The sequence below is a fragment of the Oncorhynchus mykiss genome, chromosome 3 (genome assembly GCF_057628025.1).
Source record: "Oncorhynchus mykiss isolate SJ-2025 chromosome 3, ASM5762802v1, whole genome shotgun sequence".
Taxonomy (NCBI): domain Eukaryota; kingdom Metazoa; phylum Chordata; class Actinopteri; order Salmoniformes; family Salmonidae; genus Oncorhynchus; species Oncorhynchus mykiss.
The window spans coordinates 31,758,529-31,776,185 of record NC_143024.1 but is presented as its reverse complement, the minus strand read 5'-3'; the positions used below and the strand labels follow the sequence as shown (position 1 = coordinate 31,776,185).

The following is a 17,657-nucleotide window of genomic DNA, read 5'->3' as shown; positions in this document are numbered from 1 at the left end:
CCTCCTTGCTTCACGGTGGGAACAACACATGCAGAGAATCTGTTCACCTACTCTGTGTCTCAAAAAGATACGCGGTTGGAACCAAAAATCTAAAATAATCAGACCAAAGGACAGATTTTCACCAGTCGTGTTTCTTGGCCCAAGCAATTATGTTCTTCTTAATGGTGCCCTTTAGTAGTGTTTTCTTAGCAGCAATTCGACCATGAAGGCCTGATTCACACAATCTCCTCTGAACAGTTGATGTTGAGATGTGTCTGTTACTGGAACTCTGTGAAGCATTTATTTGGGCTACAATCTAAGGTGCAGTTAACACTAATGAACTTACTTATCCTCTGCAGCAGAGGTAACTCTGTGTCTTCCTTTCCTGTGGCGGTTCTCATGAAAGACAGTTTTAATATTGCGCTTGACGGTTTTTACGACTGCACTTGAAGAATCTTTCAAAGTTATGGAAATGTTCCAGATTGACTGACCTTCATGACTTAAAGTAATTATGGACTGTCGTTTCTCTTTATACATATTTTAGCTGTTCTTGCCATAATATGGACTTGGTCTTTTACCAAACATCTCCTGTATCCCACCCCTACCCTGTCACAACTCAACTGATTGGCTCAAACGCATTAAGAAGGAAATAAATCCCACAAATTAACTTTTAACAAGGCACACCTGTTAATTTAAATGCATTCCAGGTGACTACCTCATGAAGCTGGTTGAGAGAATGCCAAGAGTGTGCAAATGTGAAATTAAGACAAAGGGTGGCTACTTTGAAGAATCTAAATATATTTTGATTGACTAAACACGTTTTTGGTTACTACATGATTCCATGTGTTATTTCATAGTGTTGATGTCTTCACTATTATTCTACAATGCAGACAATAGTACAAATAAAGAAAAACCCTTGAATGAGTAGGTGTGTCCAAACTTTTGACTGGTACTATATTTTGGAGTGGCAGCAACAATTCAGCAGAGGCAACCCGCCACTGATTCTGATGAGAGATAATGACCGTGGGAGAAATAAACCAAACTGCTGTGCTACTGTAGAATGTACGATACCATACTTTAGTGGCCATTTTCAAGAACAATCTTCATGGTTAGCTAAGATATCATAGTAAGGAGTGAAGAGAAGGGTCTCTGACTTACGTATGTGCCTGAGGGCTGACACGGAGGTAAGGACCCAGGGCTGAGGACAGGAGAGCCGGAGAGCTCGGGAAAGGGGTTGGGGATGGCTGGCAGAGAGGACGTCCGGAGCTGCTGCTCCTCTTCCTGCAGTCTCCTGAGAATCACAACATTCAGGGAGGACATTAACAAAGTGGGGGACAGACACAAACAGACTGAAAAAGCTGTTATGAAGTAGATGAATGCAGATCATGAGAACACGAGGACAGTCTCCCCTAATATAAACCCAATGCTTTGTGGCTGAGTATGAATAATGAATAATCCACGGTTTCACAGTGAGTGAGACTGCTGTCGAGCCGGGGCCTCATGCCCATTACTCTCTGATCACTGCACTGTGAGCTGATTCTTTCTGCCACACCACAGGAAGACTGCCAGCGTTTGAGGAGCTACTAATTACATGCAATATTCATCAAACCATTATTTCATGCAGTTTCTAGAGGAAAGTGCCCATTTCATGACCTGCTGCAAGAGCAACAGCCTGTTCCGTCACTGTCTGCCTGTAAATAAGAAACCGACTAGGGCTGTGCCCCCAATGGCATCCTATTATTCCAATTACAGTGCATTACTTTTGACCAGGGCTTATTGGGCTCTGGTCAAAAGTAGTACACTATGTAGGGAATATGATGCCATTTGGGATGCAACCCCTGACTGTCAATCAGAAATAGACTAGAGGTTGGCTTGGCTTTATCAGATGACTAGCATCTGAAGTGAACTGCAGCAGCCAGGCAGATAGCCATCATTAGCATCTCTCTACACTTTCTCCAAACCCAGGCGGGGAGGGGAGTTGAAAAGGAGAAGTGTTTGATGCAGTTCCATGTGAGGCAGGAGCAGGGTGCTATTCGGAGGTCAGGACTGAATAATAAACTGAACCGTATCATTTCAATCTGACAGAATGTACCAACGATACATCTCATTACCAGCCGGTGCCAAACTTTCTCTAGGGATCCAAAATAATGGATGCTATAACTCTGACAGACCATTTTAGATTTCATTAAGACCAGAGGTGAATAAAAGTTCCTCTCAGCTTATGGGAGCAGTTGACACCCGGTTTATAGAATTAAAGAGAATTTTAACTTGGTCTCCCCCTCTGCTATGCTATGTTAGGACAAGGGGAAAGTGACGGGGAGAATGGGTCACACAGAGATTGCAGATAGGCAAAACTATGAACTATAATAAGCACATATACCTGTCCTCACAAAGCATACTGTGAACATGGTCCCTTGTTTAGATGTACATTGTTTAGATGGACCATGAGAACATGGTCTCTTGTTTCTGTACAGCACTTTGTGACATCAGCTGATGTAAGAAGGGCTTTATAAATACATTTGATTGATTGATAGAGGACTTTTATCTATCAGGTGTGGGTGTGTTGTGTGTGGGTGCTCACCAACAGCATGCCATACACACAACTGTGTCCAGTGTGTGTGTGTGTGTGTGTGTGTGTGTGTGTGTGTGTGTGTGTGTGTGTGTGTGTGTGTGTGTGTGTGTTCGTGCCAACACAGTAGACATACCTGACGGCGAGGATGTGCATGGGCTGGGAGCGTCGGAGTCTCTGTTTGGGGGAGGTGGGGCTGTGCTGCAGCTCGCTGGCGGAGGTGTGGGTGTGGGGGGGCATGGGGGCACTGCGGTGGTGGTTGCGGTGCACATGCACCTGGCCGTTGTGCTGCAGGAGGGGAACCGACTCAGACTGCACGCTGCTGCATGTGGAGTACAGGCTCTCGAACGAGGAGTTCATGTCATTCACCAGCGCCTCCAGGTCCACATCATCTTCTGTAGGGGGAGGAGGGAGAGACAGGAGAGAGAGAGAGTCTGTGTGTGTGATATTCAGAGACGGACACAAAGTGCGTGTGTGTATGCATGTGTGTGTGTTATATCATATGCACATCCCAAAAATCTCTACGGCACCAGGTTGACCTCTGCTGTTCACGTGCTTTATTCCTGCATGTAGGTTACATGTGTAAGAATCTACTTCTCTCAATACTTCATGCACACCTGTCATCACCAACCAGTTTTGCAGTGTAGCTGCACACACACAAAAACCCTAACATGACATAGCTTAATCATCATTACCAACCTGTCAGGCAGTGAAGCTAATTCACCTGTTGAAACACTCCCTACGTTAACTACATGTTCATGTTATCAAGGCTCTCTGTATCTCTGGGGAAGACTAGAGAACAAGCCGAGACCTGTAGTCTCAATACTCCCATCCTTCAGCATAATCACTACTGGCCTCAGGGTAAGAGATCAAACCAGGCCATTGGTTAAGAGGCACAGAGGTCACTCCCAGTGAGTCAATGGTGGATGGAAGTTTTGACAGTTCAGAGGTATGTCCCAAATGGCACCCTATTCCCTATATAGTTCACAAGGTAAGGAATAGGGTGCCATTTGGGACGTTCGTTTCATTACTGTGGGGGAGTGTCTGCAGGGCCTGTCATCTCCTAATAATCATTATCTCTGAGACAATGAACAGCCAGTAATAGAAAACTACTGATATTTTCTCAAGTTTCCCCTTTTATTCACCATTGCTATACTGCAGTTACCTATTTCACCACTAGATGCTGCTCAAACTCTACCGTGCAATTCGGGGCTTTGGATGTCCACTTTGGCAATTAGAATGTTCTGCACTGTATGCTATCGTTACCTGGCTGGGCCGGGGTAAGTAGAAAGACCAACGCAATTCTTCATTCATTTATTCTATGTTGTGGTTTTAATCAATCACTTTGAATGGTGAAATCCATAGCATGTGCAATAGGGCACACCACATTTTCTAAATGTTGCATCATGGCATCGATTTGCATACTATGGATTTGCAAGCCTAAATAGTATTAAAATACATTAACACTCTGAACGCTTTTTGACCCAAATCTTATAATTCCTTCATAATGAACCATTGTACGCATTTTCAAATGTAAAGCATGTAACTATAGCCTAATATTCAAACAAATAATGAGCCATTGAGAACAGTCCCCAGTATCTCCCCACAACCTATGCTGACCCAGTGATGCAGTTGCTACCCCTCATACAGAGCTGCAGCTGACAGACAGGCAGACTAACCTATGCCTTTTGAGGAACCTTTCCTGAAAAGGTGTCCCCTAACCAGCTGTATCACAGGTGCCTAATCTGTCAGTATTAATAGTCAGTGAGGTAAGCCCCTTCTCTACAAGATCCTGGAGAGTTAAAGACATGTAGGCTACAGAAGTGTACTGTACGGTCTAAAATAGCTTTGTGTTAGGTGAATAGTATTCATGTGTTTTCTAACAAGATTACTTAGGTATAAGTAACTTTATGTTATCAGGCATGTTGTCTACATGTGGGGGTGAAACTCTTGAACGAAGATCCAATCCAATCAAGATATTTGGGGGCGTGGTTGGATAATAGCCAAACTAGATTGTCAACAATAAGCTTATGGCCCAATTTATTAGCTAGAACCGTGACAGGTAAAAACTCACGCACACACAGACTCACACACACCCAACAGGGTCAGGATTATTGGTCTTTGACACTGTGTTTAGAAAATAGAAAAATTGCACTAGTGGAGCTTGGCAGAGGAGCAGACAGCAGCGTTCATCAATTACCTTTGGCTCTGGAGCACGAGGACAACAAGGAAAGCCCAGACAGAGACAGGATGGGACAACAGGCAAAGCCAATAATGGAATGGGGATGAAGCACATGGACAAGGCTAGCAGAGCCAGGGATTGAAGGTTAAGATGGGATGGAAAGCGACAGGATGAGGATGAAGCATATGGACAACAAAGCGACCTTTCAGAGACTTTGGGTCGTTGAAAAGACTATATAAGTCCCATGTAATATTATTATTAACAAGACAAGCACAGCTAGTGACAGGGTGGTTATGAAGCATGAGGAACAGGATGCTCGAGTTCAGGAACAGCAGATGCTAGAGGGGCACAAGGCTAATAGAAGTCTGTCTGGAATAGAGCCATGGTCAGGAGTAGAAGGTCTGGTCCGTCAGAAGGTAGATGCAGGGTCAGGGGAGCACATGAAGGTTTAGACACTTAAGCAATAAGGCACGAGGGGGTGTGGTATATAGCCAATATATCGTGCCTAAGGGATGTTCTTAGCACGACAAGTGCCTGGATACAGCCCTTAGCCGTGGTATATTGGCTATATACCACAAAACCGAGGTGCCTTATTGCTATTCTAAACTGGTTACCAACGTAATTAGTAGTACAAATAAATTAGTAGTAAAAACAAATGTTTTGTCATTCCTGTGGTATACGGTCTGATATACCACGGCTGTCAGTCAATCAGCATTCAGGGCTCGAACCACCCAGCGTATAATATCTAATAATAACTTCCATTAATGTCTGTTATAGGACACCTGCTCATGTTTTCTCAAATGATGCATCTTTTTTACATTTCAAGTAGTTCCTGAATTAGGCTAGAGAGACTGGACTGTCTAAATGATGTTGTGACCACAATTACATCTGGTCTTGCAGTGAGATCTACCAGGAAAAGGAATTCTAGGAAAATGAATTATACAACTCCCTCCAGTGCCAGTGGCTAACACTAACCTGACATAAAATTGTCTCGCTAGTCTAGAGATCCGTCTCATGCAGAGGCAAGGAGAAAGAGAGAGAGGGTGCTGTTCAATTTCCTTAAATGGCTGTCATGCAATCTGAACGCTGAATACCTTATTAAGAGAAGTTGTCTCACACTCTGATTAAATCAATCGGCAGAATTTACATTTTGGACTGAGAACATCTCGTTCAGGTTTCAGGCTTATTTTGATATGGCTGAATAATACATTAGAATATAATAGCCTCTCAGAAAAAAAGCTAAACTATTAAAACCATGACTTAAAAATAACAGATATTGGTATAAGATGGAGGGAATGTTGGAACGTAACTAACGGAATTACAGTTAACAAAAATGTATGCTTAATCCAGTATAAACTAAAGTATATAATTTATTATACAAGAGACAAAATTCCCAAATTCTAGTCACAGAGTCACAGAGTCATGTCTTAAGTATAAAACTAATAATGACTCAGTAATCCATGCCTTCTGGGAATGTTATAAAGTGCAAAAGTGATGGGTGGAGTTAGAAAGTTGGCTGTCAGAACTATTACAATATAAAAGTACTTTTAATCCGTCTGGCTGCATATTTCAAGACATGGAATATGAGGGTGCAGTGGGATACCCAATGGGTTGGACGATACTTTCATCGTCAATCATCTTGAAAAAATGTACACTTAAAACTGGAAATCGACCAATCCTAAATTGTTAACAGAATGGAAAGGTCAAATGCTTTATTGTCTAAATGTTGAAAGTGTGTGGGCAACAGAGAGAAACAAAATGGTGCAGTCTGAGGCCATGTGGCAGAGAGTGATGTGGGCTCTGGAGATGGGAGTGTGAGCAGGTGGGTCGGTGAAGGATGATGTTTGTGTGTGTTTGAATGCTGTCGTTTGTATGTGTATGTTTTGTATTGTCAAAAAAAAAAATCTAATTGTACAAAAAACAATAATTATTTGTATAAAATAATATAATAGCCTACATACTATCCTGGGATCAAATGGTATTTGTTTTCTGTCAAAAACTTTAGTTGCCTTTGACTGAGGCTCTCCAGCACAAGGTTGCCTAGAACCAATGCAATAGTCCCAAAAGTGCAAACCCTGCCCATTCAAACGCTCAAAGTAGTTGAAAGAAAACAAATACTAATTGAACCCATGTCATACTCCTACTACAACTAAAAGTATCCTCAGTCAGTCTAGAACAGCGTCAATCAAACTGTAACTCTGACAGCCCCTCACTGTCTCTCAGTGAGACGACAACAAGTCACAGATGTTAATGTTATTGTCTGTCTTATTCAGGGCCTGTCCTGTTTGTATTCCCTATATAGAACACTACTTTTGACCAGAGGCCATAGGGCTCTGGTCAAAAGTAGAGCCCTACATAGGAAATACGGTGCATTACCTAGGCAATAGGGTGCCAGTTGGGACACACTTTGTCAGTACTGTAGGGGCCAAACCGGGGCGTAGCGGTTAGCATAAAGCCCTCCATCGCGACGGAATGGTTCCCCCACTCTCTCTCACCATTCCAGCTTGTCTGCTTCAACAGCCGAAGCTTCCCTTTTCACTGTCTATTATTAATTTGTAAAAGGGAAAAGGATGGCAAGCCCTGGTGATAACTCCATAAAAGCTGTTTGGGCTGTTTCCGATGCTTAGCAGACCATTATATGGACCAAATTCCATATGTTTTTTCTTTACAACCACTCAGGAATGTATGTATTCATTATAATCTTCCTATCTGAATTAATTATGAGTGGCGTCGTCTCAACCAAATTTCCCCCCTGCCCTTTCCCAATGTACTGCTGCTACACACAACCTGCTAAACTAAAGGGAAATAATATGTGTGATAGTTTAGTTGCTCTTATCAGGAGTTTGGGATAACAAATCAAAAAGTACTTTGATGAAAGTGATGTGTTGACAACGTAGCCCAGTCCCTCTAACCAGCCACTGTCAATTAGCATTCAAATGTGTAGAAAACAGAGGGGAGCTGGCATGGCTGGAAGTCGGGAAATGACACAGCGTCCTTGAGATGTGACGAGGAGACCGGACGATAGGAAGACAACACAGGGAAAAATGGCCCACGTGAAAGGAATCAGTGGACCCATTCTTTCACGGTTCACACAGATACAGTCTTAACTGTACAGGGTGGTTCTACAGTGACTAGGACAATACTGGGACAATACGGCGCGCCAGTACACACCCACTGAGGACAGTGGCCCAATCAGAATTGTACAAAAAACAATAATGGTCACTCTGACAAAGCCCAATCAGAATGAACAGAAGAGCCTGTTCTTGGGGAACACTTAATCAGTTTAAATCAGCGTATTTAATTTACATCAGCTACCATAATCTCAAAAGAACCACCCTCCTCATCACATCTTTCATCTGAGGAATGCGTGATTGGATAGTGCCTGTTCCAGATTTCATCAAAACCTGAGTGCCAGCCAGGGCTACAAGCCAGGGCCTATGACTCTCAACAAAGCATAATTTGTTTTAACCTTTATTTAACTAGGCAAGTCAGTTAAGAACAAATTCTTATTTACAATGACGGCCTACCGGGTTAGCTGTCTTGTTCAGAGGAAGAATGACAGATTTGAACCTTGTCAGCTCGGGGATTCAATCCAGCAACCTTACCAGTTATTGGCCCAAAACTCTAACCACTATGGTACCTGCCTCCCTAAAGAAATAACTTTTGGAACAGGAGTTTGATACTTGAAATACAAGTTAACTTCTCAACTAGAAAGTGTATTATTGGAGCGCATTGGAACCATTGATAGGATGTATTACCTAGCAACTGTGCCTGCCTGGGTTTGGGGCTGGGGCAGATACACCCACACTTCCATCAGTCTTGTTAGCCCCAAATGGCACTCTATGGCCCATAGGGCTCTGGTAAAAAGTAGTACACTAAATAGGGAAGAAGGTGCCATTTGGAGTACAGCCCTATGCTTCAGCCGTAGGTAATATTACTGTTTACCAGTAAACTACCAGAATGTTAGTATCTTTCAAGGATTTTATGTAATCAATCACAAGTGGCTGTGCACTTCAGATTATCACAGGTCTCTAATTATCTCAGATGTCTAATTATCTTTTTACATGACATTGTTTTTGTCATTTAGCAGACACTTTCATCCAGAGCAATTTACAGTAGTGAGTGCATACATTTTCATACTGGTCCCCTGTGGGAATTGAACCCACAACCCTGTCATTGCAAGCGCCATGCTCTACCAAGGCACAAAGGACACTGGCCTTACCACATCTACAATTGATCATATAATCAAATAAGATGACCTTAAAAAAAAAAATACAATGAAGAAACTGTAAAACATTATCCTAAATTTAAACCATCAAATGCAAATGTTTCTGAGTGATCATATGTTAAAACTATTAAATAACAGACATCATTTGAAAGATATTAAGTAGTATAAGCTAGGGCTGGGAATTGCCAGGGACCTCACAATATGATATGATCACAATACTTAAGTGCTGATTCTATATGTATTGTGATTCGATATGGCAAATTTATTGCGATTTGATGTTCCAAACATACAGTGCATTCTGAATTTATTCAGAACCCTTCCCCTTTTCCACATTTTGTTACATTACAGCCTTACTCTAAAATTGATTGAATAAATTTAAATCCTCATCAATCTACACACAATACCCCATAATGACAAAGCAAAAACATTTTTTTAAAAACATTTTTGCTAATTTATACAAAATTAAAAACAGAAATACCTTATTTACATGACTATTCAGACCCTTTGCTATGAGACTCAAAATTGAGCTCAGGTGCATCCTGTTTCCATTGATCATCCTTAATATGTTTCTACAACTTGATTGGAGTCCACCTGAGGTAAATTCAATTGACTGGACATGATTTGGAAAGGCCCACACCCGTCTATATAAGGTCCCACAGTTGACAGTGCATGTCAAAGGAAAAATCAAGCCATGAGGTCGAAGGAATTGTCCGTAGAGCTCCGAGACAGGATTGTGTCGAAGCACAGGGAAGGGTACCAAAAAATGTATGCAGCATTGAAAGTCCCCAAGAACACGGTGGCCTCCATCATTCTGAAAGGGAAGAAGTTTGGAACCACCAAGACTCTTCCTAGAGCTGGCCGCCTGGCCAAACTGAGAAATCAGGGGAGAAGGGCCTAGGTCAGTGAGGTGACCAAGAACCCAATGGTCACTCTGACAGAGCTCCAGAGTTCCTATGTGGAGATGGAAGAACCTTTCAGAAGGACAACCATCTCTGCAGCACTCCAACAATCAGGCCTTTATGGTAGAGTGACCTGACAGAAGACAGTCCTCAGTAAAAGGCACATGACCGCCTGTTTGGAGTTTGCCAAAAGGCACCTAAAGGACTCTCAGAACATGAGAAGCAAGATTGAACTCTTTGGCCTGAAAGATGAACGGTGCAAAGTACAGAGAAATCATTGATGAAAGCCTGCTCTGGAGTGCTCAGGACCTCAGACTAGAGCGAAGGTTCACCTTCCAACAGGACAACGGCCCTAAGCACACAGCCAAGACAACGTAGAAGTGGCGTCGGGACAAATCTCTGAATGTCCTTGAGTGGCCCAGCCAGAGCCCAGACTTGAACCCAATCAAACATCTCTGGAGAAACCTGAAGATAGCTGTGCAGTGATGCTCCCCATCCAACCTGCCATCAGTCTTGTTCGTCCCAAATGGCACACTATGGTCCATAGGGCTCTGGTCAAATGTAGTACACTATATAGGGAAGAGGGTGCCATTTTGAGTACAGCCCTATGCTTTGGCCATTTTGGGTACTTCAGATTATCATCACAGGTGTCTAATTATTTCTGGCCCTTTTAACATTATTCACTAAGTTCATGTTGTTAAGGCCTCATAGAAGTGAGAGAAAGAAAGAAATCCAAATGAAGTGTTTGTGGTGGGGGGTGGGACCTAGAGAAGAATGCCTTGCCAGGCCTAGCCTAAACCCCTCCCTGGGCCTGCCGTGTCTGGATCACAACAACCCTGCTGAGGGGCCCCTGAGATTCAGCCTCAGCCTATAGCTATGTATGTCCTCCATATTCAGTCCCAAATGGCTCTCTATTCCCTTAATAGTGCACTACTTTTGACCAGAGCCTTATGAGCCCTATAGTGCATTACATAGGGAGTAGGGTGCCATTTGGGACGTAACCCCAGCCTCCTGCACTCCACCATGACTTATCTTCTTTTGCAATAGCTGAAGGCTGCATCGCGACTCTCCACACTTCTCCCAAAGTGTGAACTTGCACAATCCCCGTCAAGGATTTTAAAGCATTGCATTGGTGTAAAGATTGGCTGGAGAGGGAGTGCCCACCATTGTTCAATCCATGACAGGGAGTGGGGAGTGAGCAAGTGGGTGGAGAATGTGAGCAGCAGGATCTCATCCTCAAACAGCCTAGCCAGGGTAGCAGCAGCAGTATCTATGTCCCAAATGGCACCCTATCCTTATAGTGCACTACTAGACCAAGGGCCACAGGTCACTTTATCCCCTAAATGATGCACTACATTTGACCAGAGCAGTGCCCATAAGGCTCCGGTCAAAAGTAGTGCACTAAATGGGAAATAGGGTGTCATTTGGGAATGTAGGCAGCAGTGTTTATCTGATATCTCCTGCTAATCTCTCTCCCACCTGCCCAGCCCCACTCATGGGAATGTATGGGAGAGAGAGGAGGAACCAATCATTTTGAAGGGGAGCGTCCCATGAGGTTTCTTTAAGAATGGAGCCCAAACACATTATTCACTGCACACATACCACCGTTCTGTATGATAAAGATCTCATATTAACCCTTCAGCGACCAGACCACACCTGGCCTTCAGTGTAGCCTATGTATGAACAAAGGAAATAGTAAGTCAAATAGTTAAAGCAACAACACTGAACTAAAGGCAGACTGCAAAGGCTGTGAACGGCTGCAAAGGCAACGAACACTAGACTACTACTGGACTGGTAAATAGAACACAAGAAATGATGGCAAAACTACCACACCAGAGACTTAAAACCTTTAGTCCCATTAACAGCACAACACCATGATACACCCCCACACCCCAACCCACACACACAGTGCCAGCACAAAACCCAAATAATCTTTCACCTCATTTCGGCCTTGTACTAATTCTCGCTACAAACGTACTTAATTATCTGCGAAAGGATTTAGCCATGTCAACAAAACTGCACCTTGACATCAAGACATTTCTTAACACAACAATGTTATAACATCTCATAAGAACATGTCATAACATACCCGGGTCATTTTGTACAGTACATTAGTGTGTGTTGACAAATTATATCTGTCCTTTTACCTATAACAAACTGCTTCAATCCTTCTCATTCCTGAAATATCAAATTATTCAGGGTTCCGTTCCAACAAAAGACTTGTTCTTTCTGCCTAAGCACCAATGAGGTTTATGACAAACACACAAAGTAGGTCTTAGCCCTCAGCTCTATTAAAATTCTATAAGCACAAGTGTGGCTTTTGTGGAAAAAGAGATCGGAATTTCACAGAGGATTATAGCACTACAACAATGTCATAACACCAGAAATATATTCCAGAAATATTTTTGAGCTTTGATGTCATAAACATTGTGCTATGGATTTAGGGATGAGCATGAGTAATTGAGTACTCAAATACTGGAACTGATGTCAAAACTTGATCTCTAAACAGAGGCACAAAAAAAAAATCTAATACTGAGTGGCAACAAAGCGTTAGGCACGTCTCTCTCCATGCACACTCTTCCACCAATTTGTGCTATTTCATTTATATCATGGTTTGAATTGTTTGTCAATGTTTATGAATTCCCTGCTATATATATATATATATATATCTCAGGAAAAAAATAGGAAAAACTGGCGACGGAAGAAATGGCAGCAGTTTTACGGGTGCCCAACCAATTGTGCTATTATGTGGGTTTTTCGCGTTATTTGTAACTTATTTTGTACATAATGTTTCTGCAACCGTATCTTATGGCAGAAAAGAGCTTCTGGATATCAGGACAGCGATCACTCACCTCGGATTAGACAAAGACTTTTTCAACAACAAGCAAGACTCACATGATATTCTCCAAACACCCGGCAGGGCCGACATCCCAGTTATTCGCAAGAAGAAACGACGCAGGTACAGAGGACGAAGAGCCGAATGCCTCGCCAGGACCCGCAGAAGGCGGGTCGGAAAGCTGCCGTTACCGTCAATATTACTCGCCAACGTGCAATCATTGGACAATAAACTAGACGAGGTACGATCACGAATATCCTACCAACGGGACATCAAAAACTGTAATATCCTATGTTTCACGGAATCGTGGCTGAATGACAACATGGATTTTCAGCTAGCGGGATACACGCTGCACCGGCAGGATAGAACAACACACTCCGGAAAGACAAGGGGGGGGGGGGGGGGGAGGATCTAAGGTGCACGAAATCTCTAGATTTTGCTCGCCTGAAGTAGAGTATATTGTGATAAATTGCAGGCCACACTGCTTGCCTAGAGAGTTCTCAGCTATACTTTTCGTGGCTGTTTATTTACCACCACAAACAGATGCTGGCACTAAGACCGTACTCAGTCAGCTGTATAAGGAAATAAGCAAACCACTCACCCAGAGGCGGCGCTCTTAGTGGCCGGAGACTTTAATGCAGGGAAACTTAAATCAGTTCTACCAAATCTCTATCAACATGTTAAATGTGCAACCAGAGGGAAGAAATTCTAGATAACCTGTACTCCACACACGCGTACAAAGTTCTCCCTCGCCCTCCATTTGGTAAATGTGACCACAACTCTACCCTCCTGATTCCTGCTTACAAGCAAAAATTAAAGCAGGAAGCACCAGTGACTCGGTCTATAAAAACATGAAGCAGATGCTAAACTACAGGACTGTTTTGCTATCACAGACTGGAACATATTCCGGGATTCTTCCGATGATATTGAGGAATCAACCACATCAGTCACTGGCTTTATCAATAAGTGCATCGAGGACGTCATCCCCACAGTGACAGTACGTAATACCCCAACCAGAAGCCATGGATTACAGGCAACATTCGCACTGAGCTAAAGGGTAGAGCTGCCGCTTTCAAGGTGCGGCACTCTAACCCGGAAGCTTACAAGAAATCCCGCTATGCCCTGCGACGAACCATCAAACAGGCAAAGCGTCAATACAGGGCTAAGACTGAATCATACTACACTGGCTCCGACGCTCGTCAAATGTGGCAGGGCTTGCAAACTATTACAAACTACAAAGGGAAGCACAGCCGCGAGTTTAAAATAGCCACCTTTTGCCTTGATGACAGCTTTGCACACTCTTGGCATTCTCTCAACCAGCTTCATGAGGTAGTCACCTGGAATGCATTTCAATTAACAGGTGTGCCTTGTTAAAAGTACATTTGTGGAAGTTTTTCCTTCTTAATGCTTTTGAGACAATCAGTTGTGTTGTGACAAGGTAGGGGTGGTATACAGAAGATAGCCCTATTTGGTAAAAGACCAAGTCTTTGGCAAGAACAGCTCAAATAAGCAAAGAGAAAGGGCTGTCCATCATTACTTAAAGACATGAAGGTCAGTCAACACTGAAAATTTCAAGAAATGTTTAAGTTTCTTCAAGTGCAGTCGCAAAAACCATCAAGCGCTATGATGAAACTGTCTCTCATAAGGACCCTCACAGGAATGGAAGACCCAGAGTTATGATGCAGAGGATAAGTTCACTAGAGTTACCAGCCTCATAAATTGCAACCTAAATAAATGCTTCAGAGTTCAAGTAACAGACACACCCCAACATCAACTGTTCAGAGGAGACTGTGTGAATCAAATTGGTCAAATTGCTGCAAAGAAACAACTACTAAAGGACACCAATAACAAGAAGAAACTTGCTTGGATCAAGAAACATGAGCAATGGACATTAGACTGGTGGAAATCTGTCCTTTGGTCTGATGAGTCCAAATGTAAGATAATTTGTTCCAACCGCCGTGTCTTTGTGAGACGCAGGGCAGGTGAACGGATGATCTCTGCATGTGTGGTTTCCACCGTGAAGCTTGGAGGAGGAGGTGTGATGGTGCATTGCTGGTGACACTGTCTGTGATTTATTTAGAATTCCAGGCACACTTGGCTACCACAGCATTATGCAGCGATATGCCAACCCATCTGGTTTGCGTAAGTGGGACTATCATTTGCTTTCAACTGGCCAATGACCCAACACACCTCCAGGCTGTGTAAGGGCTAATTGGCCAAGAAGGAGAGTGATAGAGTGTTGCATCAGATGACCTGGCCTCCACAATCACCCAACCTCAACCCAATTGAGATGGTTTGGGATGAGTTGGACCGCAGAGTGAAGGAAAAGCAGCCAACAAGTGCTCAGCATATGTGGGAACTCCTTCAAGACTGTTGGAAAAGCATTCCAGGTGAAGCTGGTTGAGAGAATGCCAAGAGTGTGCAAAACTGTCATCAAGGCAAAAGGTGACATTTTCCAAGCTGTTTAAAGGCACAGTCAACTTAGTGTATGTAAACTTTTGACTTACTGGAATTGTGATACAGTGATTTATAAGTGAAATAATCTGTCTGTAAACAATTGTTGGAAAAATTACTTGTGTCATGCACACAGTAGATGTCCTAACCGACTTGCCAAAACTATAGTTTGTAACAAGAAATTTGTGGAGTGGTTGAAAAACCAGTTTTAATGACTCCAACCTAGTGTATGTAAACTTCCGACTTCAACTGTAAATTCACACATTTGTTTTCCAGTGTGGGCCTTGTGTACTAAAGATATTGTTTGTCTTTTATTTGATACTCGAACAATAAAAATAAAAAAATGTAAATGCCCATCCCTATATGGATATTAGACAATGCGTTAACAAAGGTTCTATATCAATAATACTGACCAATGTTGAAATGTATAGTTTCAACGGTCTAAACAATGAACAGTTGCCTTTCAAGTATACAATGGTTATCAATGCAATCCATGATTAATTCATTTATTCCCTCAATCTGATCTTCATATTATGGAGGGAGGGAGGTCTTCACACATATTAAACATTTTGTGCAAATATATTTTTTACAAAGCATTCTTTTCTAGCATTCTTTTCTTTTTTACCCAAACTCTCATATTATTATAGATAATTTGTCATTTGAATCACAGTGGAAATTATTATCTGTTTTCCCATTCATAAATTCCAGTGCAGTGCTCTCCCTTGACAGTAAAAAAAATGACAAATCTAATTTCTGCTCCATTTATTTCCACGACAGCACCAAGCTTTCTCATCCACTACCAGACAGTTCAAAAACCTTCCAGCTTTACATCCCATGCTGGGGCAATATTGTGCGTAAATCTCATGCTCCGATTAACATGGATGAAATTTGTATAGCACAATTAGATTGAAAGCTTAATTATAATGGCACCCCATGTCTTTACAAATCCCCCTTTGAACTGCTGAAATGTTTACAGCGGAAGAGCCCCAGAATATACATCCTAATCTGAACTTAATGAGCAGCGGAGCCCTCTGCCATAAAATGCGTCAATAGTAACCCCCCACCCATATCAAAGCGTGCGCGCATGCACACACAAACACTGAAAAGACACACACACACACACACACACACACACACACACACAATTAAACTGTAATACAGAAAATGAGACGCGCAAATCTTGGATCTGAGAATTAACAATGTGATAAGGATCGTCTGAAGCTGCAATTCCAATACAAATAGGCCGCATTTCAGAACATTATCTTGTTAGTGACGTTAGTATTCTCAGAGCAAAAAACTGTGATTATTATTATTAAACAGTTGTCTTTGTTTTCTGAGGTCAATTATGCAGCCTCAAATATGTTACATCCTACTTCTGGAAATGTACTGACAGACCATCAACACTTACACCATTACACAATATAACTAGTCTACATCTGTCAAATAATTTGAGCAGTGACACAATTATCAAATGAATATTTCCATGCCAATTTCCATGCCAATAAGTACTGACATTCTAAGAACACCAACCTTGATGGTTTGGAGAGTTCCGATTGGTTGACTTCTGGAAACTCGGCCCAATTAGATCTGCTGGTCTGTGATTGGAGGCTCGGTCTACATTGTCCTGCTGAGAAAAAAGCCAACATAGCAGTCATGCCAAAAGCATTTATTCACAACTTCAGCATCACATCATAACACTGGGTTTGTCTTTGTCAATCTAGTCTAACATGCAGAGGAACATTCATTTGGTTAAGACCGTATTGTATGCAGTATCAATCTGGTCAATCATGAGGTTAAAAAAACAACACAATCTCATTGCAGTGCGTGTACGCCCAAGCGTGCGTGTATGTGTGTGTACAGGCCTATACTTGGCTCTCCTCCTGCCTTTCTAAACCAGAGCATCCCCTCAGAGCAGCGTGGGGCACTACCATAAAGAGGCAACATACCAAGTTGCCTCTTCTTCCACCCAACCACCCCATGTTTTAGGCTGGATATGAGATTATGGCAAAGAGACTAATGAACTAGAACCAGCTTCTGGATTGAGTAAGAAGACTACATACTAAGCTGTCTTCAGTCAAGGCCTAGGTAGCAGGTACTGTTGCAGTAAGCAGTTGTCTTCATTCAAGGGCCTGGAAGCAGTTACTGTTGCAATAAACTGTTGTCTTCAGTCAAGGGCTTGGAAGCAGTTAGTGTTGCAGTAAACTGTTGTCTTCAGTCAAGGCCTAGGAAGCAGTTTTTATTTAACTAGGCAAGACAGTTAAGAACAAATTCTTATTTACATTGACAGCCTACCCCGGCCAAACCCAGACAATGCTGGGCCAATTGTGCACCGCCCTATAGGACTCCCAATCACAGCCTCTAGCACTGAGATGCAGTGCATTAGACCACTGCGCCACTCGGGAACCTCCCAGTTACTGTGGCAGTAAGCAGTTGTCTTCAGTCAAGGCCTATGAAGCAGTTACTGTGGCAGTAAGCTGTTGTCTTCAGTCGAGGCCTAGGAAGCGGTTACT

At 42.6% G+C, this 17,657-nt stretch overlaps 1 protein-coding gene across 5 annotated transcripts in view; it reads right to left on the bottom strand.

The window, feature by feature from the left end:
• Nucleotides 1-17,657, bottom strand: part of LOC110512801 (growth factor receptor-bound protein 10) — an 85,765-nt gene that overhangs the window by 30,820 nt on the left and 37,288 nt on the right. For 3 of the 5 annotated variants that reach the window (XM_021592972.3, XM_090228308.1, XM_090228293.1), the window contains 3 exons: nucleotides 16,678-16,774; nucleotides 2,685-2,943; nucleotides 1,138-1,270 (listed from right to left, as the gene is read on the bottom strand). In XM_021592972.3, the coding sequence (XP_021448647.3) occupies nucleotides 1,138-1,270; nucleotides 2,685-2,943; nucleotides 16,678-16,774 (489 nt within the window). The remainder of the gene's footprint in view (nucleotides 1-1,137; nucleotides 1,271-2,684; nucleotides 2,944-16,677; nucleotides 16,775-17,657) is intronic. The other 2 variants (XM_021592974.3, XM_090228303.1) reach the window with 1 other exon arrangement.